The sequence below is a fragment of the Balaenoptera ricei genome, chromosome 3, assembly GCF_028023285.1.
Source record: "Balaenoptera ricei isolate mBalRic1 chromosome 3, mBalRic1.hap2, whole genome shotgun sequence".
Classification (NCBI taxonomy): domain Eukaryota; kingdom Metazoa; phylum Chordata; class Mammalia; order Artiodactyla; family Balaenopteridae; genus Balaenoptera; species Balaenoptera ricei.
The window spans coordinates 64938463-64962321 of NC_082641.1; the positions used below are offsets into that span (position 1 = coordinate 64938463).

The 23859-nt window shown below is 38.1% G+C and overlaps 1 protein-coding gene across 1 annotated transcript in view; it reads right to left on the bottom strand.

Annotated features, from left to right (window-relative positions):
- Positions 1–477: 477 nt before the first annotated feature.
- Positions 478–23859, bottom strand: part of ACOT12 (acyl-CoA thioesterase 12) — a 55180-nt gene continuing 31798 nt past the window's right edge. Inside the window, exons 8-15 of the mRNA XM_059919379.1 lie at positions 23411–23561; positions 22849–22904; positions 22500–22563; positions 21741–21824; positions 4286–4419; positions 2402–2530; positions 896–1022; positions 478–627 (exon numbers count right to left, since the gene is read on the bottom strand). Of these exons, the coding sequence (XP_059775362.1) occupies positions 478–627; positions 896–1022; positions 2402–2530; positions 4286–4419; positions 21741–21824; positions 22500–22563; positions 22849–22904; positions 23411–23561 (895 nt within the window). The remainder of the gene's footprint in view (positions 628–895; positions 1023–2401; positions 2531–4285; positions 4420–21740; positions 21825–22499; positions 22564–22848; positions 22905–23410; positions 23562–23859) is intronic.

A 23859-nucleotide genomic window follows, 5' to 3' on the forward strand; every position in this document is an offset into this window, starting at 1 on the left:
AGCTCTAAAACATGTAATACATCTAGTCAGATGCTCCTGACATACAGATACCTGCTGTACATGGAACAACCCCGTACTATTAATCAACTAGCCAACTTATCATTTCTGATTTTATAAAATTTTGTAAACTTTCAAACAGAACATGTAGCCTAAAAATGTTTTGATTATTTTAACCTAACTTCCACCATTTTACAGAACACACAATATTGCATGTGGGAAATTTTCCATTGCCTGTGCCCCTGGAAGGGAGCAAAGCCACGGGTGATCTAAAACAGAGTTTTAAAGCTCTTTTAATGTTAACCCAAATCACTGGTATTGGACTTGGGATGCATTTTGTTTTTTAACCTCTTCATAACTGCATTTTGCTTAGACTGATATTAAATTATTTGTGGCCCAGAAGCTTGTCAAGTGTCAGAGCTAAGGGTGCTTGAAATTGAAAGTGGAAAATAAAATGACAGATAATTTAAAGTTTATCATTTAAAATATGCTTATCAACCCATCATCAGTAGTGTTCTCTATGAATTGTATACAGGAGGCTGCTGTCTCTTCAATGGATTTTGACCAGCCACCAAGATTTCCAGCAAAGTAAGGAAGGATGCTAGCAGAAATCTGGTTAAAGTAAGATACCTGTTTCAAAAAAACAAAGCAAAACAAAACAATATTTTAATTTCTTATTGACTTAGAGCTTTTTCAAGCAGGGATCTCAATCTTGTTGGTGTAGGGGAGGCTATGACCCTAATCTTTTGGGAATGGATCTGAAAGGATGACCTTAGGATTCCCTGGTGGGTGTGGGTGGACACACATTGCAGAATTACAGTTAATTAGTAAATGCAGGTAAAAGGTTCCTCTCTATCTGTAGGAACAAATTAATCTGCAGATGTTTCATCAAACTTACGGTACATGAACTGCTGTCAATAGCACGGATGAGAAATCCGGCACTTATGATTTCACTTCTGACGTACTGTGGAGAAGGTGGGACTGATGGCAGAATAACTGACCTCACTGCCACCGTGTAAGTGTGACTGAAAGATAAAAGGACATTTTCAAAGTTCTTGAGAGAAACAAAGAATAGTTGTTAGAAAATAAATTCCTACAGTTAATGCAACTTGTTTATATAGTAGAAGTAAAACTATAGACACCCAGATCTTTTAGATGAGTGGTATACATAGGAAAACATTCTCTATGGATACATTCAAGTATAGCAAATAATAATAAGGGCCATAGGTGTTTTCTGCCTAAGAATTACATATACTTTGTATAACTCTGCAAAGCTGCAGTCAACCTCCAAACTGTTTTTTTTTTTTTTTTTTTTGGTGCCCTAATGGGTTGTAATTTCAGTCTCTTCTTTTTTTAATGAAAAAATAATACCATTGTTTTAAAGAACCTTCAAACAATAGAGAACCCTATACATTAGAAAACAGAAGTCATCCTTCAGTCCCCCATAAGCACAATACATACTTATCCTAGAGATGCCCACGTTATATTGTGATCCTCCAGATCTTTTTATAAATATATAACATTTATGTAAGCAAATGGACGTATGTAGATTTTTACATAAATATAATCATTTTACAAATATTGGTCTATAATTTGATTTTTCACCTAATGGTAAAACTTTGGAGGTGTTTCTGTATCAGTGCCTCTGTGACTACTTCATCCTTTTTAATGCTGGTATAGTACTCTGTAGTATGGTTCTACCATAATTAATAAGATGGAGCTTCAGTTTATTTCTAATATCTTTTGCCATAGTAAATGATACTACACTGAACATCCATGTGCATTAATCCCACACGGGAGGGATTATTTCTATAGGCCAGCTTTGACATCAGAAATAATGCTGGCTAGTTCCAGGGGGAGACCATAACTGCCCTGGCAGCTTCCACTTCTTGTCCCTTTGCACACCTGCTCTTGGGACCCTTCCCCTTGGAACCTAGACACTATTCTCTGAGAAGTCCAGTGCCCATGGAGAAGCCATGAACAGACACTCTAATTGACAGCCAGCCATTTTGGGTGTCTAGCACAGTTGAGTCTGTAAATTCTGAACCAAAACCAATTCCTGGTGTTTTATTTGGCTTTCATTGCATTTTTACAATAACGGATATTTTGAAGGTTTGCTAAATATCCGTTTTACATCTGCATAGAGCAAAAGGAAAGAGAACTGCTTTACGAGTCTTACAGATGCTTTGCACATGGCTGGCACTTAATAGATAATTGTTTCTTTCTGGTTCTTTGTTTGTTTGTGTTTTAATGATAACTAAAGCCTCATCTAGAAAAAATTCACATGAACATCATTCAAGACCAGAAATGCTTATTCCATTGACTTCCTTATTTTCATATCAACTTTTTCTTTCTACTCTATACTGTAAGACATTGCTATAACACTTGAATAACATATACTTACCCATCTTTGAGAGGCCTTCTCCGTGAAACAAGTACTACCAAGTCTTTGGGTTTGTCATCATTCACCACAGGACAAGTGATATAATATATCTGATCATCTTCACTTACCCAGTCTATGACTTCACAGGACCTATGTAAATAGAACAGTGACAGAAAGTCTACATTTTTCTACCTGGTAGAATAAGGCATTCCTTTCTTTTGTTTGTTTGCATAACTTCATTATTGGTGTCCATATTCACCCTTCTGCTCACATAACCATCCCCCCAAAGCCAGCATCATTTCTTAAAGTCCGTTTTTAGAGTTGTTTGGCCAGAAGGAATAATTCTGCATGTGATGAAAAGAATGCTGGCCATCTGACTCTAAGGTCACTGACTTCAACACTGCAGAGAAAGGCGCTTTTCTTTTTTCCACAAAATTATTTTTCTCTAGGATCAAGTAATAATATTTTGAAGACTAGTGAATTATATGGACAATCCAATGACTCTGAGGTAAAGGAATATCGTATATTGGGAAAGAGCACTAAGCTTGGAATCAAGCAACTTGCCTTTGAGTCTCAGATTGCCACTTAGTAGCTATGTTATGTTAGGCAAGTCACTTTTTTTCCATCTATAAAATGTAGATAATAGTACCTATGGGGTTATTGTGAGGATCAAATGAAAACATCTGGCACAGTACCTGAATCATGATAGATGCAAAAAAAAAGTAAGTGGAATTAGAATTCATTCATTCCTTCATTCAAGTTCAATTAGGCTAGAATGTCAGGTGATATAGAAAATAGTGGGAGAAACATTTGAAAAGAGCAGCAAGTTTAGGCATCATTCTTGCTAAAATCTTTGTACTTACAGAGTATCTACAAAGATCAACGCAAGAAAATCGTCAAGTGTTTCCTTTTCTCTCCGAATGTTTATTATGCTAACATTAACCAGGATGTATCATTCTGGCATCTATGCAAATGTAACACATGAGCCCAGAGATGTTTCGCTTTAGTGGTGTTAAATTGTCTGTTACATGCTGTTAATCACAGTGAGATTTGGACATTTAAAAGGTGAAACTCTACTTCGTCCAAATTAGGAAGTAAATGGTAATGCTGAATATAATAGGTATAATCTTACCAATCCTTTCCTTCAAGCAAGATGTCCATGAAGCCTGAGCCCTGCAGCCCAGGAGCTTGGACTCCTTGGAGAAGGGGGTGTTACCCTGACAGTGCAGTTGACAAGATGCCCAGCTCTGCATTCCAGGAAAGGAGGGAGAGTGGAGAAGATTGGATTAGGGATGTGGGAGACAAGGAGTAACAGAAGAGATGTAGGCTGACAGGAGTGGGCCCTGATCAGGCATGGAGAGCAGGAAGGAGTGTACTCACACAGCTGCTTCTCCCAGCTTCTCACCAGGGAGTGCTGCTTCACAGAAAAAGAGGGGACTGCCAAATAAAGATCAAGAGTGGGAAGTTGGAGGGACTATTTGATAATCACTTCCTCAAGAGCAATGAGACTGTGTATTAAAGTACAAGAGTGTGGAATTCAGAGCCTGACAGACCTGGGTTCCAATTCAGGTTCCATTGCTTTACTGCCTGTGTAATGTTGGCAAGTCTTGGGATCTCTCTCTTGTTAAATAGGAATAATATCAACTTTGAAGAGTTATTGATAGGAGTACAATAGTTGTGGGTAAAGCATGTCAACTCAATATAGATGAAAAATAGATGATTATAATAATTTTTGTGTCTCTCAGTAGCACCTGATACAGTTTTCCATGCAGAGCAAGCTTTAGCAAATACTGTTTAATAAAACAATAGGTCATACATTGGGCAATGGAGATAGACTGCAATGTAGAGGTCATCTTTTACATGATGTCAGGGTTGAATAAGAAAATATTTAAAATTTATTCTTACATATAATGGGGGTCCCACAAAGGTCGCTTGGTAAAGTCGGACAAGAGATGATAAGCCAAGTGTGCTGGTCTTTCCACATGCTTTTCAACACAAACAGATAAAATATTGTGCTCTTCCAGAGTATATATTTTTATCTAAAAGAAGATAACAAGAAAAAAATTACAAAAGAAAAATAGGTGTTTTTATATTAAAAACCACAAGCATATATACGTAGTCATAGGCTGATTGCACTAGCTAACGCATCTTGGCACCTGGATAATAATGAAGCCAAATGATGGCAAGTTGACTTTAAATACTTGGATGTCTAGAGCTCAGACCAGGATGCTATGCCCCTGTGTCATCTGAACAATATGTGACTTGAGGGTGGGTTATTATTGTGCAATAGTTTTTCTGATGAAAAATTAAGAACATAAGCCTTTCTTTCTTTATCTCTTTGTGGTATTTCCCTGCCTCTATCCAGGAAAAGCAGAAATTATAACCAGACTGCTGGGCAAGTCAGTGCTTCATTTCCCCCTAAGACCTTGGAGCCAAGGCTACAGCCTAACATACTTTCTCAGGATGTCAGGCATGCCTTCATGTGGGCTGAGGGAACCCAGGAAGTAAGTCAACACCTCTAGAACCAACTCAACCTCTCAACAGGACCGCTGAAGCGTTTCTTCAGCACAAAGCATTCTTTCATTTGTGAATCACAAGAGCTCATCTTTCAAGGCGGCCAATTCCTGGGTTTCTAGTGCTTATTATTCCTTAGATAAGAGGAGGCTTGTCATGGGGATCCATTTGATGTATACTTAAGCATTAATGTATCCCTTGTTACTCTGAACTTTCCTTCTACTGTGCTTTGGCCAGTAATCAGAGATATGTGTTCAGCTAAGAGCACATTTCTATCCTGCCCATTTTCTCCATCTCTTTCAGGGTGCTTTGAAGACAGTGTTGAAATTTGCCATCTTATAATCATTCCCATGGCAACAAGCTGTGAGAAGACAAACAAACATAGGGTTAAGACTTCACTGCAGGAATCAAGCAGATGGAAAAATCAGGCTGTGAGGGAGAAAACCTTTATTTAAACATAAATATCTTTAGGAAGAGAATGAAGAAATGAGAAACTGACTAAAAGCAGCTTAGAAAGGTAAGAAGTGACTATTTGCTTATGCTATTTTACCTCTCTAATTGACCTCAGTGCCAAGCCTGTCTTTAAATTGAGCCTGCAAAGGAGGACATGATGTAGGCTGTGGGCACTTATCAAAGAGAAAGAAAACCATGAATGCAGCTGTAGTTGGTGGTGAGACTCACCCCAGCATAGACATGCCTACCTTTGCCCCCCGTACAGCAGAAGTTGAAGCAGATTCATTGGTGTAAATCCAGAGGGAAGTCACCTTATCAAAGCCTGGTGTCCATGTGGCTCTTAGCCAGCCTGTTGAGGCTCTGCAGTCTCAGAGGAGGCAAGGGCAGGGGGCGAGAGTGAATCCCACCACCTCAGTCAGATTCTGGCCATGAGGCAACCATGGTCAACCTTGGTGGAACCAGGGTGGAGTGGGATGTAACACTGGACTGAGCATTTTTTAAGGGTTGAATTGTGTCCCCCCCTCCCCCAATTCATATATTAAAGTCCTAACCCCCAGTAGCTCAGAATGTGACCTTATTTGGAAATAGGGTCATTGCAGGTGTAATATGTTAAGATGAGGTTATACTGCAGTAGAATGGGCCCCTAACCCAATATGACTGGTGTCCTTATAAAAAGGGGCAATGTGGACACGTAAACATACACACACACGCACACACACACTGGGAGAACCCCATATGAAGGTGAAGGCAGAGGTCAGGTGGTGCATCTACAATCCAAGGAATGCCAAAGAGTGCCAGCAAAGCACCAGAAGTTAGGGGAAAGACCTGGAATAGATTCTCGCTCACTCCCTCAGAAGGAACCAACACTGCCAACACCTTGATCTCAGACTTCCAGCTTCCAAAACTGCAAGGCACCCAGTTTGTGGTACTCTTATGGCAGCCCTAGGAAACTATCACAGCACTTTTCCAGGAAGCTGCTCCCCAGGTTGCAGATACATGCTGCTACTTCCTATCCTGGAGCCAAAACAAACTTCACGCTAAGTAGCCATCATTAAATTCTGCCCTTATAAAGCTCACTTGACTTATCCAGTGCCAAGTACAGTATTGGATGAGTGGATGATATTTTGATCCTTTCCCCAAAGTTAAAAGTAGCAGACAATCAGAGTTAATGACATTGATGCAGACAAAGCAGACAAGGAAAGGCAGCGGTTGATGTTGGTTCTCTTTAAACCCTACTATTTTAGGAAAGCCAACTTTTGCTTAGTGCAAAAATTCTCCAAGACCAACTCTCCAAGAAAACGAGTTCCCTTTCATGCTTAGAAGAATACAGGTTAAATTCCATTTATCATCTCAAATGTGTTATCATTTGGTGCCTGGAGAATTTTAGTCTATGAAATGAAGTTTATAGTAGGCTCAAAATCTGCTGGTGCTTGTTAACATTTTACTAATGATATATTTTTTCATTCTAATAAGATTCTGTTTAATGGGTTTGGATCTTATACAAATAGCGCAAGAGGACATAACTCAAAGTTTTAGAATTTTATACTATCTGTTGACAAACATGTTATTGAGCCTATATTGCGGAAAGGAGAACAAAACTGGTTGTTACAGAGTCATGGGGAGAGGGGTAGCATCCTTGGAGGTAGGTTACCCCCCGGGCTAAGGGGAGGAGACATGATCAAGTGAAGCTCTGGGACCAGCCCCTCCCCAGCTTCAATGAGAATAGCTCTTCTTTGGTCTGTTTCCTGTGGGTTTTGTACTGTGTGAAGGTTTTCACATGAGCCTTGCCATTCTGGCTTCCAGTACACTCTCAGCTACTCCCTAAATAAAAAGCTACTCCTGTCAGGCCAATCTCTTACCCATGCCAGTTCCAACCAGGAAGGTTTGGCTCAAAGCTACTCACTGCCTAGAAAGCACTCTTTACCCCTCCAGCAATTTACCCTTACACTATCTTCAAGGAGGAAAGGATCGACTCCTCTCCAAAGCTGTCTCTAAACAACTGTCTTCCCTGACTTTGAATTGCCTAAGAGCTGACCTTTGTGGTTTAAATACTACAATCTCTCACTTGTTTATAAACTACCTTAAAATTACCTTCAGCTATGATATGTATATATGTGATGCTTTCAAAATAGACTATAAGCTCCTTTAAGATGGGGGCTCATCTTTTGCTCCTTGTATTACTGGTATTATTAATTCCAACACTATACATTGAAAATGAAATATGGGTTAAAACAGTAAGTACTGCCCAATTTCATTACAAATACTAGAAATTTTAGAATTTTGCCATCTATCAAAATTTATATCAAAATAAGTATAGATTTTTATAACCCGAAATAAGTATATTTCTTAACAGACTGTTTTGTGGTAAGAATTTATTCAGCTAAAAGGTGACAGAAAAAAATGTGAGCTGTATTTTTAAATTAAAAGCATATAATGGTGAAGGTGATTTAAAAAACCACATAAAAGCTTTAAAAAGTGGGAGAGAAGAGGGGGATAACTCAGAAAGAAAAATTTAGATTTTTATTATAAATACAATCTAAAAAATAAAGGAGGGCTTCAAATTCAACAGAGATAACATAAGAATGTTTAATTATACAGTGTTCTCTAATAAGTATCTGTACAAAACTTAAGAATTAATTATTGATGGCTCTCCTTAGACACTAGCAAATATACGTTTATTTGTTTAGATTGGTTTCTGGCACCAAACTCTTTAAGAATTGAAATTTTAATGACTTCACTAAATATGTTCTCGTCCTTCATTCCAGACATGAGTTTGTCCTTTGCTACGCTGCTCATGAATGCTTGGATGCCAGCAATGATGCAAGAAACAGATTTCATATTAGTAAAAGAAAACAGTCTTGAAGCAGCTTTTATGAGGGATAAAGAGAAGCAAGTAACTTAGTTATGTTAAACCTGTATTTCTGCATCACTGAACCAAACACAGATGGAAACCTAACTGGATCCAAAGAAGGTAAGGAAGACCCTGAAAGGATTCAGAAGTGAGCACCAAGACATAATAAAAGCAAACAACCAAAGCCAAAACACGCAGAGAAGGTCAAAGTCAGAGCTGAAAACAATAAATGAAGTATCTGAATTTGCTTTGATTTCAGGGTAAGTGACCATATAACTTAATATCCAAAGTGGAACACTTAGGCACTGTTAATAATTATGATGGGAAAACCAGGACTGTCCCAGGAAAACCAGAACATAGGGTAATCATATTTTAGAGGCTACTGTTTCACTGATGATGAAAAACAGTACACACTGAAATGTGAGCATAGACAAAATGTCAGCATTCTTGAGCATCTCCTGAATGCTAGGCACTGCTGTGTTCTGGGACTATAGTCCTGAACAAAATGGTCCTTAAAGAGCTTATAATCTGTTTAGTGTGGACACCAGCCTCAAAGGGTCTCCTGATATACCTTTGAAATTAGATAAAATTAAAATCCAAATGATATACATTAATTTAACTTTGATGACATGCAAAACATTGTAAAAGGTGCTGAGAAGAAAGATGTCAAGACAAGGCTTCTTTCTTAAGATGTTTATAATCTAGTTAGGGAAAAAGACCATGTGTAAAAAGTTAAATTACTATGTAGGACAAATACTAACTCAACGTAGCTGTGGGAGAAATGTCATGAGATAATGCATAATTAATTGACCAGTTAATCATAAAGAAGTAATTGTTAAAGGAGTTCCTAGAGGGATAAGTTCCTTCAGTCAGGGGTGATTGGCTTTATGGAAAAGCGTTTGTCCTGGGTCATGAAGACCAGGTAGGACTGGGGTAGATAGAGAGGAGGAGGAGAGAGAGGTGGAACATGAGAACTAAGCTCAGAGGTAGGAATGTGTAGGGCGATTTGAAGGACCCTAGATCAGCCAGTGTGGAGGAGTAGAGACAGGGCTGGAAAGATACTTGACTCTTAAATTTCCCCCAAAGATTTTTTTACCTTTTAAAAAATTGAAATACTTGGGGCTTCCCTGGTGGCGCAGTGGTTGAGAGTCTGCCTGCCAATGCAGGGGACGTGGGTTCAAGCCCTGGTCTGGGAAGATCCCCCATGCCGTGGAGCAACTGGGCCCGTGAGCCACAACTACTGAGCCTGCGCATCTGGAGCCTGTGCTCCGCAACAAGAGACGCCGCGATAGTGAGAGGCCCACGCCCTGCGATGAAGAGTGGCCCCCGCTCGCCGCAACTAGAGAAAGCCCTTGCACAGAAACAAAGACCCAACACAGCAAAAAAAAAAAAAAAAAAAAAAAAATTGAAATACAGTTTATTTACAATATTCTATTAGTTTCAGGTGTATAACATAGTGATTTAATATTTTTATAGCTTATACTCCTATATATATGAATATATATGTGACTGTGTATGAATCTATATATATGTACATATCTATATTTATACATTAGATATATACCCAGTAGTAGAATTGCTGGATCATATGGTTGTTCTATTTTTAGTTTTTTGAGGTACCTCCATACTGTTTTCCAAGTGGCTGTACCAGTCTACATTCCCACAAACAGTGTACTAGGGTTCCCTTTTCTCCACTTCTTCACCAATATTTGTTATTTGTGGTCTTTTTGATGATAGCCATTCTGACAGGTGTAAGGTGATAACTCATTGTGGTTTTGATTTATATTTCTCTGATGATTAGGACTGTTGAGCATCTTTTCATGTGCCTGTTAGCCATCTGTATGTCTTTGGAAAAATATCTATTCAGGTCTTCTGCCCATTTTTTAATCGGGTTGTTTTTTTTTTGATATTGAGTTGCATGAGCTGTTTATATGCATGAGTTGTATGAGCTGTTTATATGACCCCTTATTGGTCATGTCATTTGCAAATATTTTCTTCCATTCAGCAGGTTGTTTCTTCATTTTGTTGATGGTTTTCCTTGCTGTGCAAAAGCTTTTAAATTTAGTTAGGTCCCATTTGGATTTTTTTTTTCTTTTTTTTCTTTTTGCTTCTGTTTCCTTTGCCTTAGGAGACAGATCCAAAAAAATATTGCTATGATTTATGTCAAAGAGTTTTTCATCTCTGTTTTCTGCTAGAAGAAACAGAGATTTTTATGGTTTCCAGTCTTTAGTCTTTAATCTATTTTGAGTTTATTTTTGTATATGGTGTGAGAAAATGTTCTAATCTCATTCTTTTACATGTAGCTGCCCAGTTTTCCCAGCATCACTTATTGAAGAGACTTTCCCAATTGTGTATTCTTGCCTTCTTGTCATAAATTAATTGACCATAAGTACGTGGGTTTATTTGGGGGCTCTCTATTTTGTCTCATTGTTGTATGTGTCTGTTTTTTTGCCAGTACCATACTGTTTTTATTACTGTAGCTTTGTAATATACTCTGAAGCCAGGGCATGTGATACCTCCAGCTTTGCTCTTTTTTTTTCAAGATTGATTTGGCTATTTGGGGTCTTTTGTGGTTCCATATACATTTTAGGATTGTTTGTTCTAGTTCTGTGAAAAATGTCATGAGTATTTTGGTAGAGTTTGTATTAAATCTATAGATTGCTTTGGTAGTATGGTCATTTTAACAATGTTAATTCTTCCAATCCATGAACATGGAATGTCTTTCCATTTCTTTCTGTCATTTTCAATTTCCTTCATCAGTGTTTTATAGTTTTCAGAGAATGTATTTTTCACCTGCTTGGTTAAGCTTATTCCTAGGTATTTTATTCTTATTTATGTGACTTTAATGGATTGTTTTCTTGTTTTTTCTTTCTGATAGTTCATTATTAATGTACAGAAAAGCAACAGATTTCTGTATATTAGTCTTGTATCCTGCAACTTTTCCTGAATTCATTTATTAGTTCTAATAGTTTTTCTGTTGGAGACTTTATTAGGGTTTTCTTTATATAGTATCATGTTGTCTGAAAATAGTGACACTTTTACTTCTTCCCCTCCAATTTGGATGTCTTTTATTTCTTTTTCTTGTCTGATTTCTGTGGCTAGAACTTCCAATACTATGTTAAATAGAAAGGGTATCTTATTCCTGATTTTAGAGGAAAAGCATTCAGCTTTTCATTATTGAGTATGATATTAGCTGTGATTTTATCATATATGGTCTTTACTATATTGAGATATGTTCCCTCTATGCCAATTTGGATGAGAGTTATTATCATGAATGGATGTTGAATTTTGTCAAATGCTTTTTCTGCATTTATTGAGATAATCATATAATTTTTATCCTTCCTTTTGTTAATATGGTATATCACATTGACTGATTTGCAAATACTAAACCATTCTTGCATCCCTGGAATAAATCCCACTTGATCATGGTGTATGAGCCTTTTTATATATTGTTGGATTCAGCTTGCTAATATTTTGTTGAGGATTTTTGCATCTATATTGATCAGAAATATTGGCCTGTAATTTTCTTTTGTGTAGTGTCTTTCTCTGGTTTTAGTATCAGGGTAATGGTGGCCTCATAGAATGAATTTGGTAGTGTTCCCTCCTCTTCAATTTTTTGGAAAGTTTGAGAATGCTAGGTATTATCTCTTCATTATATGTTTTGTAGAATTCCCCTGTGAAGCAGTCCAGTCCTGGACTTTTGTTTGCTGGAATTTTTTTGACTACTAATTCAATTTCACTGTTTGTTCAGAATGTCTATTTCTTCCTGATTCAGTCTTGGATGACTGTGTGTTTCTAGAAATTTATGCATTTCTTCTAGGCTGTCCAATTTGTTGGCATATAACTGTCCATGGTATTTTCTTATGATTTTTTTTTGTGTCTCTGTGATATCTGTTGTAATTTCTCCTCTTTAATTTCTTGTTTTTAAAAATATTTATTTATTTATTTGGTTGCGCCTGGTCTTAGTTGTGGCGCGTGGGCTCCCTTGTTGTGGCATGCAAACTCTTAGTTGCGGCATGCATGGGGGATCAAGTTCCCAGACCAGGGATCGAACCTGGGCCCCCTGCATTGGGAATACAGAGTCTTATCCACTGCTCCACCAGGGAAGTCCCTTCTTCTCTTTAATTTCTTATTTTGTTTATTTGAGTCCTCCCTCTTTTTTTCTTGATGAGCCTGGCTAAAGGCTTATCAATTTTGTTTATCTTTTCAAAAAACCAGCTCTTGGTTTCATTGATATTTTCTATTGTTTTTTTACTCTGTATTTTATTTTCTTTATTATTATTTATTTATTTTCCTTCTTTATTATTTCCTTCTTTCTGCTGACTTCAAGCTTTGTTCTTTTTCTAAATCCTTCAGATGGTAGGATAGGTTGTTTATTTGAGATTTTTTCTTGAGGTAAGCTTGTATCACTATGAACTACTCTTGTAGAACTGCTTTTGCTGCATCCCACAGATTTTGGAAGGTTGTGTTTACATTTTCATTTGTCTTGAGGTATTTTCTGATTTCCTCTTGGATTTCTTCATTGACCCTTGGTTTGTTAGTAACATGTTGTTTAGTCTCCACGTGTTTGTGTTTTTCCCTTTTCTCTTCCTGTAATTGATTTCTAGTTTCATGGTGTCGTGGTCTGAAAAAAATGCTTGATATGATTTTTAGCCTTTTAAATTTGTTGAGACTTGTTTTGTGGCCTAGCATGTGATCTATCCTGAAGAATGTTCCATGTGCACTTGAAAAGAATGTGTATTCTGCTGTTTTGGGGTGGAGTGTCCTCTAGATTTCTATTAAGTCCAAGTGGTCTATTGTATCGTTTAAGAGCACCATTCCCTTATTGATTTTCTGTCTGGATGTTCTGTCCATTGATGTAAGTGTGGTGTTAAAGTCCCCTTCTATTATTGTTTTAATGTCTATTTCTCCTTTTATGTCTGTTAGTATTTGCTTTATATATTTAGGTGCTTCAGTATTGGGTGCATATGTTAATGTGTGTAATATCCTCTTGTATTTATCCTTTTATCACTTAAAAAATTTTTATTTTATATTGGAGTATAGTTGATTTACAATGTTGTGTTAGTTTCAGCTTTACAGCAAAGTGATACAGTTATACATATATATATATATATATATATATATATATATATATATATATATATATACACATATATCTATTCTTTTTCAGATTCGTTTCCCATATAGGTTATTATGGAGTACTGAGTAGAGTTCCCTATGCTATACAGTAGGTCCTTATTAGCTATCTATTTTATATATAGTAGTGTGTATATGTCAATCCCAATCTCCCAATTTATCCCTCCCCCGCTTATCCCCTGGTAACCATAAGTTTGTTTTCTAAGTCTCTGAGTCTGTATCTGATTGTAAATAAGTTCATTTGTATCATTTTTTTATATATATAAGTGATATCATATGGTATTTGTCTTTCTCTTTCTGGTTTACTTCACTCAGTATGACAATATCTACGTCCATCCATGTTGCTGCAAATGGCATTATTTTGTTCTTTTTTACAGCTGAGTAATATTCCATTGTATATATGTACCACATCTTCTTTATCCATTCCTCTGTTGATGGACATTTAGGTTGCTTCCATCTCTTGGCTACTGTAAATAGTGCTGCAGCAAACGTTGGGGTGCATGTATCTTTTTGAAGTATGGTTTTTGCCAGATACCTGCCCAGGAGAGGGATTGCTGGGTCATATGGTAGCTCTATTTTTAGTTTTTTAAGGAACCTCTATACTGTTCTCCATAGTGGCTGTACCAGTTTACATTCCCACCAACAGTGTAGCAGGGTTCCCTTTTGTCCACACCCTCTCCAGCATTTATTGTTTGTAGACTTTTTGATGATGGACATTCTGACTGGTGTGAGGTGATACCTCATTGTTTTTTTGATTTGCATTTCTCTAATAATTAGCAATGTTGAGAATCTTTTCATGTTATTTTTGGCCATTTGTATGTCTTTTCTAGAGAAATGTCTGTTTAGGTCTTCTGCCCATTTTTTGATTGGGTTGTTTGTTTGTTTTTTGATATTGAACTGCATGAGCTGTTTGTATATTTTGTAGATTAATCCCTTGTCGGTCTCATCATTTGCAAATGCTTTCTCTCATTCTGTATATTTTCTTTTCATTTTGTTTATGGTTTCCTTTGCTGTGCAAAAGCTTTTAAGTTTAATTAGGTCCCATTTTTTTCTTTTTCTTTTTCTTTTTCTTTTTCTTTTTCTTTTTCTTTTCATTACTCTAGGAGGTAGATCTAAAAAGATATTGCTGCGATTTATGTCAAAGAGTGTTCTGCCTATGTTTTCCTCTAAGAGTTTTATAGTATCCGGTCTTACATTTAGGTCTTTAATCCATTTGAGTTTATTTTTGTGCATGGTGTTAGAGAATGTTCTAATTTCATTCTTTTACATGTAGCTGTCCAGTTTCCCAGAAACAGTTGTTGAAGAGACTGTCTCTTCTCCATTGTATTGGATTAGCCAAAAAGTTCGTTTGGGTTTTTCTGTAACATCTTACAGAAAAACCCGAACGAACTTTTTGGCCAACCCAATATATTCTTGCCTCCTTTGTCATAGATTAATTGACCATAGGTGCGTGGGTTTATTTCTGGGCTTTGTATCCTGTTCCAATGATCTATATTTCTGTTTTTGTGCCAGTATCTTACTGTTTTGATTACTGTAGCTTTATAGTATAGTCTGAAGTCAGGGAGCCTGATTCCTCCAGGTCCATTTTTCTTTCTCAAGGTTGCTTTGGCTATTCAGGGTCTTTGTGTTTCCATACAAATTTTAAGATTTTTTTGTTCTAGTTCCATAAAAAATGCCATTGGTAATTTGATAGGTATTGCATTGAATCTGTAGGCTGCCTTGGGTAGTATAGTCATTGGACAATATTGATTCTTCCAACCCAAGAACATGGTATATCTTTCTATCTGTTTATGTCATCTTCAATTTCTTTCATCAATATATTATAGATTTCAGAGTACAGGTCTTTTGCCTCCTTAGCTAGGTTTATTCCTAGGCATTTTATTCCTTTTGATGTGATGATAAATGGGATTATTTCCTTAATTTATCTTTCTGATCTTTTGTTGTTCATGTAGAGAAATGCAACAGATTTCTGTGTATTAATTTTTTATCCTGCAACTTTACCAAATTCATTGATGAGCTCTAGTAGTTTTCTGGTAGCATCTTTAGGATTTTCTATGTATAGTATCATAGTATCATGTCTTCTGCAAAGAGTGACAGTTATATTTCTTCTTTTCCAATTTGGATTCCTTTTATTTCTTTTTCTTCTCTGATTGCCATGGCTAGGACTTCGAAAACTATGTTGAATAAAAGTGGCACGAGTGGACATCCTTGTCTTGAGAGGAAATGCTTTCAGCTTTCCGCTGTTGAGTATGATGTTAGCTGTAGGTTTGTCATATATGGCCTTTAGTATGTTGAGGTAGGTTCCCTCTATGCCCACTTTCTGGAGAATTTTTATCATAAATGCATGTTGAATTTTGTCAAAAGCTTTTTCTGCATCTATTGATACGATCATATGGTTTTTATTCTTCAATTTGTTGATGTGGTGTATCACACTGATTGATTTGCGGATATTGAAAAATCCTTGCATCCCTGGGATAAATCCCACTTTATCATGGTGTATGATCCTTTTAATGTATTGTTGGATTTGGTTTGCTAGTGTTTTATTGAGAATTTTTTCGTCTGTGTTCATCAGCAATATTGGCCTGTCATTTTCTTTTTTTGTGGAAAGAATGCTCTATAAATATCTGTTAAGTTCATCTGGTCTAATGTGTCATTTAAGCCTGTATTTCCTTATTGATTTTTTTGTCTGGATGATCTGTCCATTGATGAAAGTGGGGTGTTAAACTCCCTCACCATTATTGTGTTACTGTCAATTTCTCCTTTTATGGCTGTTAGCATTTGCCATGTTGAGGTGCTCCTATGTTGGGTGCATATATATTTACAATTGTTATATCTTCTTCTTGGATCGATCCCTTGATCATTATGTAGTGTTCTTCTTTGTGTCTTGTAACAGTCTTTATTTTAAAGTCTATTTTGTCTGATATGAGTATTGCTATTCCAGCTTTCTTTTGATTTCCATTTGCATGGAATACCTTTTTCCATCCCCTCACTTTCATTCTGTATGTGTCCCTGGATCTGAAGTGGGTCTCTTATAGACAGCATATATACCAGTGTTGTTTTTGTATGCATTCAGCCAGTCTGTCTTTTGGTTTGAGCATTTAATCCATTTACATTTATGGTAATTACCAATATGTATGTTCTTATTGCCATTTTGTTACTTGTTTTGGATTTGTTTTTGTAGGTCTTTTTTCTTCCTTTCCTCTTTTGTTTTCTTCTCTGGTGATTTGAGGACTTATCTTCAGTGTTGTGTTTGGATTCTTTTTTCTTTTTTGTGTGTATATCTGTTGTAGATTTTTGGTTTGCAGTTACTGTGAGGTTTTGATATAGCAGTCTATATATATACAAGATTGTTTTAAGTTCATAGTCTCTTAATTTCAAATGCATTTCCAGTATCCTGCATTTGTACTGTCCTCCTCTCATGATTGCTAGTTTTGATATCATATGCGTGTGTGGATGATTTCCTACCTTTACTGTATGTTTGCCTTTACTGGTGAGCTTTCCCATTTGTAATTTTCTAGGTGTGGCCTTTTCTTTTCTGTCTAGAGAAGTTCCTTTAGCTTTTGTTGTGCAGCTGGTTTGGTGGTGCTGAATTCTCTTACCTTTTGCTTGTCTGTAAAGCTTTTGATTTCTCTGTCGAATCTGAAGGAGAGCCTTGCAGGGTAGAGTATTCTTGGTTGTAGGTTTTTCCCTTTCATCACTTTAAATATATCGTGCCACTCCCTTCTGGCCTGCAGACTTTCTGCTGAAAAATAGCTGATAACCTTATGGGGATTGTCTTGTATGTTATTTGTTGCTTTTGATATTTTCTCTTTGCCTTTAGTTTTTGTCAATTTGATTAATGTGTCTCAGCATGTTCCTCCTTGGGTTTATCCTGTATGGGACTCTCTGTGCTTCCTGGACTTGGGTGACTGTTTCCTTCCCCTTGTTAGAGAAGTTTTCAGCTATTATCTCTTCAAATATTTCCTTAGGCCCTTTCTCTCTCTCTTCTGCTTCTGGGACCCCTATAATGCGAATGTTGGTGCATTTAATGTTGTCCCAGAAGTCTATTAGACTGTCCTCCTTTCTTTTCATTTTTTATTCTTTATTCACAGCAGTGATTTCTACCATTCTATCTTCCAGCTCACTTATCCATTCTTCTGCCTTATTTATTCTGCTATTGATTCCTTCTAGTGTATTTTTCATTTCAGTTATTGTATTGTTCAAGTCTGTTTGTTCTTTATGTCTTCTAGCTCTTTGTTAAACATTTCTTATATCTTCTCAGTCTATGCCTCCATTCTTTTTCTGAGATCATGGATCATCTTTACTATCATTACTTTGAATTCTTTTTCAGGTGGATTGCCTATCTCCAGTTCACTTAATTGTTCTTCTGGAGTTTTTATCTTGTTCCTTTGTCTGGAACATATTCCTCTGCCATCTCATTTTGTTTAACTTTCTGTGTTTGCAGTCTCTGTTCCGCAGGTTCAGGATTGTAGCTCCTCTTGCTTCTGGTTTCTTCCCCCTGGTGGGTGAGGTTGGTCTAAGAGGTTTGTGCAGGCTTTCTGGTGGGAGGGACTGGTTCCTGCCCAGTGGTGGGTGGAGCTGGGTCTTGTCCCTCTGGTGGGCAGGGCCATGTCAAGGGGTGTGTTTAGAGGTGGCTGTGGGCTCAGGAAGACTTGGCAGCCTACAGGCTGTTGGGTGGGGCTAGGTCTTGGTGTCAAAATGTAGTCCTCCAGGAGAACTCACTCCTATGAATATTTCCTGGTACCTCTGCCACCAGTGTCTTTGTCCCCACAGTAAGCCACAGCCACCTCCTGCCTCCCCAGGAGTCCCTCGAAGTCCAGCAGGTAGGTCTGGCCCAGGCTCCTATGAAGTCACTGCTTTTTCCCTATGTCCCGGTGCACATGAGACCTAGTGTGTGCCCTTCAAGAGTGGAGTTTCTGTTTCCCCCAGTCCTGTGGCATTCTTGAGGTCAAGCCCTCTGGCCTTCAAAGCTAAATGCTCTGGGGGCTCCTCCTCCCGATGCCAGACCCCCAGACTGGGGAGCCTGACATGGGGCTCAGAACTCTCACTCCTGTGGCAGAACCTCTGCGATATAATTATTTTCCAGTTTGTGGGTCGCCTACCTGGTGAGCATGGAATTTGATTGTATTGCAAATGCACCCCTACTACCGTCTCATTGTGGCTACTTTGTCTTTGGATGTAGAATATTTTTTTTGGTAGGTTCCAGTCTTTTTTGTCCATGATTGTTCAGCAGTTAGTTGTTATTTTGGTGTTTTCATGAGAGGAGGTGAGCTCAAGTCCTCCTACTCCACTATCTTGTCTTCCTCCCCTTCATTGTTGTATAATGCCCTTCTTTGTCTTTTGTTATAGACTTTGTTTTAAAGTCTATTTTGTCTGATATGATTATTGCTACCCCTGCCTTCTTGCTGTTTCTGTTTGTATAAAATCTTTTTCCATTCCCTCATTTTTGGTCTGTGTGTGTGTTTAGCTCTGAAGTCAGTCTCTTGTAGGCAGCATATAGAAGGGTCTTGTTTTTTATCCAGTCAACCACCCTGTGTCTTTTGATTGGAGCATTTAGCCCATTGACGTTTAAAGTAATTATTGATATTATTGCCATCTTATTACTTGTTTTCCAGTTTTTTGGGTAGTTCTTCTCTGTTTATTTCTTTTTGTTTGTTTGTTTCTTCCCTTGTGGCTTGATTATTTTCTTTAGTAGTATGCTTGAGTTCGTTTCTTTTTGTTTTTTTGCATCTATTTAAGTTTCTGATTTGGGGTTACCATGGTGTTCATATATGTTGTCATGTAACTATCTGCTTGTTTCAAACTGGTAGTCCTTTAAGTTCAAACACATTCTAAAAGATCTACATTTTTTCCTCTCCTCCCTCATATTTTATGTTTTTGATGTTTATCCTTTAACAGTTTATTGTAGTTATATTTTATTTTATTTATAGTTTTTGTCTTTTAATATTTATACTAGCTTATTTAAATGGTTGATCCACAGCCTTTACTAGTGGGGTTTTTCCTTTCCTATGACTTCTTACTTCTTGTTGTAGCCTTTTCTTTTCCACTTAGGGAAGACTCTTTAACATTTATTTTAGGGTTGGTTTAGTACTGATGAACTCCTTTATTTTTTGCTTGTCTGAGAAGCTCTTTATCTTTCCTTCAATTCTAGATGATAATCTTGCTGGGTAGAGTATCCTAGGTTGTAGGTTTTTCCCTTTCAGCACTTTAAATATATTATGCCACTCCCTTCTTGCTTGTAAAGTTTCTGCAGAAAAATCAGCTGATAGCCTATTGGGGAGTGGGGGGTTTCCTTGTATGTGTCTCTGTTTTTTCTCTTGCTGTCTTTAGAATTCTCTCTTTTTCTTTAACTTTTCCCATTTTAATTATGATATGTCTTGATGTGGGTCTCTGGGTTCATCGTGTTTGGGTCTCTCTGTGCTTCCTGTACTTGAATACCTGTTTCCTCTTTCAGGTTTGGGAAGTTTTCAATCATAACTTTTCCAAATACATTTTTGACCACTTTCTCTCTTCTCCTTCTGGGACCCCTATAATGTGAATGTTAGTATGCTTGATGTTGTCCCAGAGGTCCCTTAAACTGGTTTTATGTTTTTTAATTTATTTTTCTTTTTGCTGTTCTGATTGGGTGATTTCCATTATTCTATCTTCTATGTTACTTATGTGTTCTTTATTACCTAGTCTGCTTTTAAATCCTTCTAGTGTGTTTTTCATTTCCGTTATTGTATTCTTCAGCTCTGACTGGTTCTTTTTTTTTTTTTTTTAAATTGGAGTATAGTTGATTTACAATGTTGTGTTAGTTTCAGGTATACAGTAAAGTGATTCAGTTATATTATATACATATATCCATTCTTTTTCAGAATCTTTTCCCATACAGGTTATTTCAGAATACTGAGTTCCCTGTGCTATACAGTAGGTCCTTGTTGATTATCTCTTTTATATATAGTAGTGTGTATATGTTAATCCCTAACTCCTAATTTATCCCTGACTTGTTCTTTTCTTAATATTTTCTAGTTCCTTGTTAAAATTCTCACTGTGTTCATCTATTCTTTTCCCTAGTTCAGTTAGCATTTCTTATTACTAATGCTTTGAGCTCTTTATCTGGTAAATTATTTATCTCTGTTTCATTAGTTGTTTTGTCAGGTTTTTTTGTTCATTCATTTAAAACAGATTCCTCTGTTTTCTCATTTTGCTTAACTTTCTCTGTCTCTATGAAATTAGGTGAAACAGTTACTTATCCTGGTCTTGAAGGGTATCCTTGTGTGGGAACGTCCATATGCAGTCCATATCTGCCCAGTGGCTTTGGTGGGAGAGCTGGATCTGACGTGAGCATGAGTCACATCTTCCCCCAGGATGTGCTGGCAGCTATCACCTTGGTGGGAGGGGGGGCTGGATATGGAGGGGCTAAAGCCAGAGCTAGCTGTGAGCTAGGGCTTCTCCTATGCTTAGTGGCCATTACTTTCCTACTGGGGACAGTGAGGGGGTCCCAAGGTGCTGACGCAGAAGCCCTGAGAGTTGCGTCCAAGCTAGTTCTGTTCCATCTAAGTGTGCGCTCTCCCCTATTCCAGCAGTGGCACCATCACCACAGAGGGGAGAAGTGCTGGAGCAAGAAGGCCCAGAGTGGGTACCCGGTGTAGGCTGGGATACGTGCTAGGCAGTCTTGGCACACCAGTCAGAGCTCCAGACTGCTCGTGATATACCACCTTCATGAGCACTAGTAATGGCCACCCTCACCCTGTTCAGATGCAGTGCCTGGTCTGAGCTGGCTCCATTTCTGCCAGCTGTGCAACCTCCTCAGCAGTGGCAACCTTCACCCTAGTGGGGAGCTGCAGTGGAGCTAGAGGGGTTGGAGTGGATGCTTGGCATGGGCCAGGGTGTGCACTGGGGTGGTTGCAGGAAACCAGCCAGAGCCCTGGGAAGTTTCAATCTGCTTCCTTTGCCTGGTTCCCAGGAGCCAGGAAGCATGTGTATGCTCTTTAAGAGCAGAGTCTAGGTTTCTTATAGCCCTCCTGTTAGTCCCACTGGTTTTTAAACAAGCTAAGGGGACTCCTTCTCCCGGTATCAGACACCAGGGCTGAGGTGTCCTGTCCTAGGGATGCAGGTCCTGACCTGATTGCTTCTCTTCCCCTCCTACCTGACTCCATGTGGATCTTTCTCTACAGCCTTGTTTGTTGTATAAGAGTCTTTCTGCCACTCTCCAGTTTGTTTTCAGTGTGAATTGCTCTACATGTGGATGTATTTTTGATGTGTTCGTAGTGGGAGGTGAGCTCAGTGTCCTTGTACTCTGCCATCTTGATCTCCATTTTTTCCTTCTTAAAAGCGGCATCAGAAGTACCAGAACAACCACTACCATGACAACTTTCATTTGTGATGGGCAACGGGTTGTGTGTATACCTGGATGCCTCCTACCTTTTCCACAGCACTGGTAATCTCCCAACCACTTTTGGCCGCCAGGCTTTTGAGAGCCTCCACATTGCCATTACTCAAGGATACCTAAAACACAAATATTTGAAATGCTCTGAGTTCAGTGCAGATATGTGATCAAATATTTTCTGCTTAGAAAGTGGGCACTGTTAGAGCCAAAGTGATGATGTTGAGGTTAGAACTAAGTTACAGGAACATAATTTCTGTCTCAAACTCTTAATGCAGAATTCAGACAGGTAATGTGAGTCATATATGCTTAGCAGATTAGTATCATTTTAATTAGTATCCTAAGCAAAGACAAGAACACCCTTCAGTATGACTTGTAATCAACGGGTAATAAGTAAACTTGGATTTCCCTTTACATTTTATGGTCAAAAACATTAAAATGACTAATACTTTGCTATTGTGTTATAAAAATGCAAGCCAGTGGGCATGTCATTCAACACATGCTATGATGAAACACCAGATCTCAATGTCCTATGCTGCTTGAATGCATTTGATGGCAGAGCATCCAGAGTCTGTAACTCAGGAACTATACATATAATTCAAACAAGGCAGTGAAGCAGCTGGCTGATAACTAGTTACTGATAGCTTGGTTTTGTTTCATTTTGAGATGACTGGTTGCTATAATTCACCTTTTCATCTAACCTGTGTAGGTACAATGTGAGTCAGTTAAATGAGGGGATTTCCATTTTTGTAATGAAGTGATTTTACATGAAGAACTTCAGATCATAAAATTGTCACCTGGTTGCCAGTATCCCAGTGTATGCAAAGTGGAACCTCTCCTTTGTGGGAAATAATGTATTCTCTGGAAAAAAATTAAAATATTAAATAACAGTTTTCTTCCCTGTATTTAGCACACAGCAATAACTATGACAGTTTCTTGAACTGAAATCAGCAGTTTTAAAAAGCTGCCTTTACTGGTGGAACAATCAGAAAGAACAATTTCCATCACAGTAGTCTCCACAGTCAAAAAACATCAGACCTTCTCTTTTTACATTATATGGGAATAGAGACACAGAGAGGGCTCTTTGCTATGTAATTTGTCAGATGACAGAAGATTCCATAAAATCCTTACACCTAAGTCCCTTACCTGCCTAGGCGAATTCTCTTGCGTGCAAGAGCTCCACGATACCGTCTAAAATCATCCTTAAATAAAAAACAAAGTAAAATCAATAAATTTCTAATATTTTAGTGTTACAATCCTTAAGTTTCTCTCTCCTAAGTCAGTTGAAAAGGCTAATTGGGACAAGGAGTCTCTACGTGAACTATCTTCAGGTCAGAGTTGGCAGTAAGGCAGCTTATTCTGAAAGACTTAATTCCGATGAGCGTAGAGCAGCATAGAGAACTGGGTGTAAAGTGGGAGAAGAGAGTCAGAAATGAGACATGGAAGACGATATGCTTCCAACAGCAGCATGTGGCTGAGTAGATGTGAGGTCTTCAAGGACTTCACCATTTAAATAAATGACTAGAGTGATTTGGAAAAAGAAGAAAAAGACTGCTTTACTTTGTGATGCAGAAAAGAAAGAAAACCAAAGGGGAATAGACATGGAGGTTGTTGCCAGTGCAGGGAAAGATTCTGGGTGGAGCTCTGTACCCACAGCTTCCCCAGAATAAGTGGTCTGATTACTGAACCACACGTGCTAATAACTGACCTTTGACATCGGTTTGATTCTGGGAAATGTGATCAGTTCTTCCTTATCATTGACAGCATTATAAATGAGAAAAGCACTGTTGATATGACGGCCCTGGCCCCCAGACCACTCCTGGCAGTCAAAGGCCTCCACGCGCACTCCCACTTCGACACTGCAGATGGGTGACAAGGGCAGTGGACAGAGAACCTGACCATGCCAGGCCTACTCTGCCCACTGCCCCACCACCTCCTCCAGGCAAGGAAGAGAATGAGGACCCTGGGTTGTTTCATTGTCATCTGCTAATCTATGCAACTGTTAACATCCATTTCATCAGGTCGATTGATCTGATGTACAAGCTCCTGGGAGCATTTCTGCTTTACTTTCCCACTTTCAAGTGGTAAAAAGGCCAGTGGAACTTTATATACCTTCATGAACATATTTTGGTAATGGGGGAGGGGTGGTTAAACTGT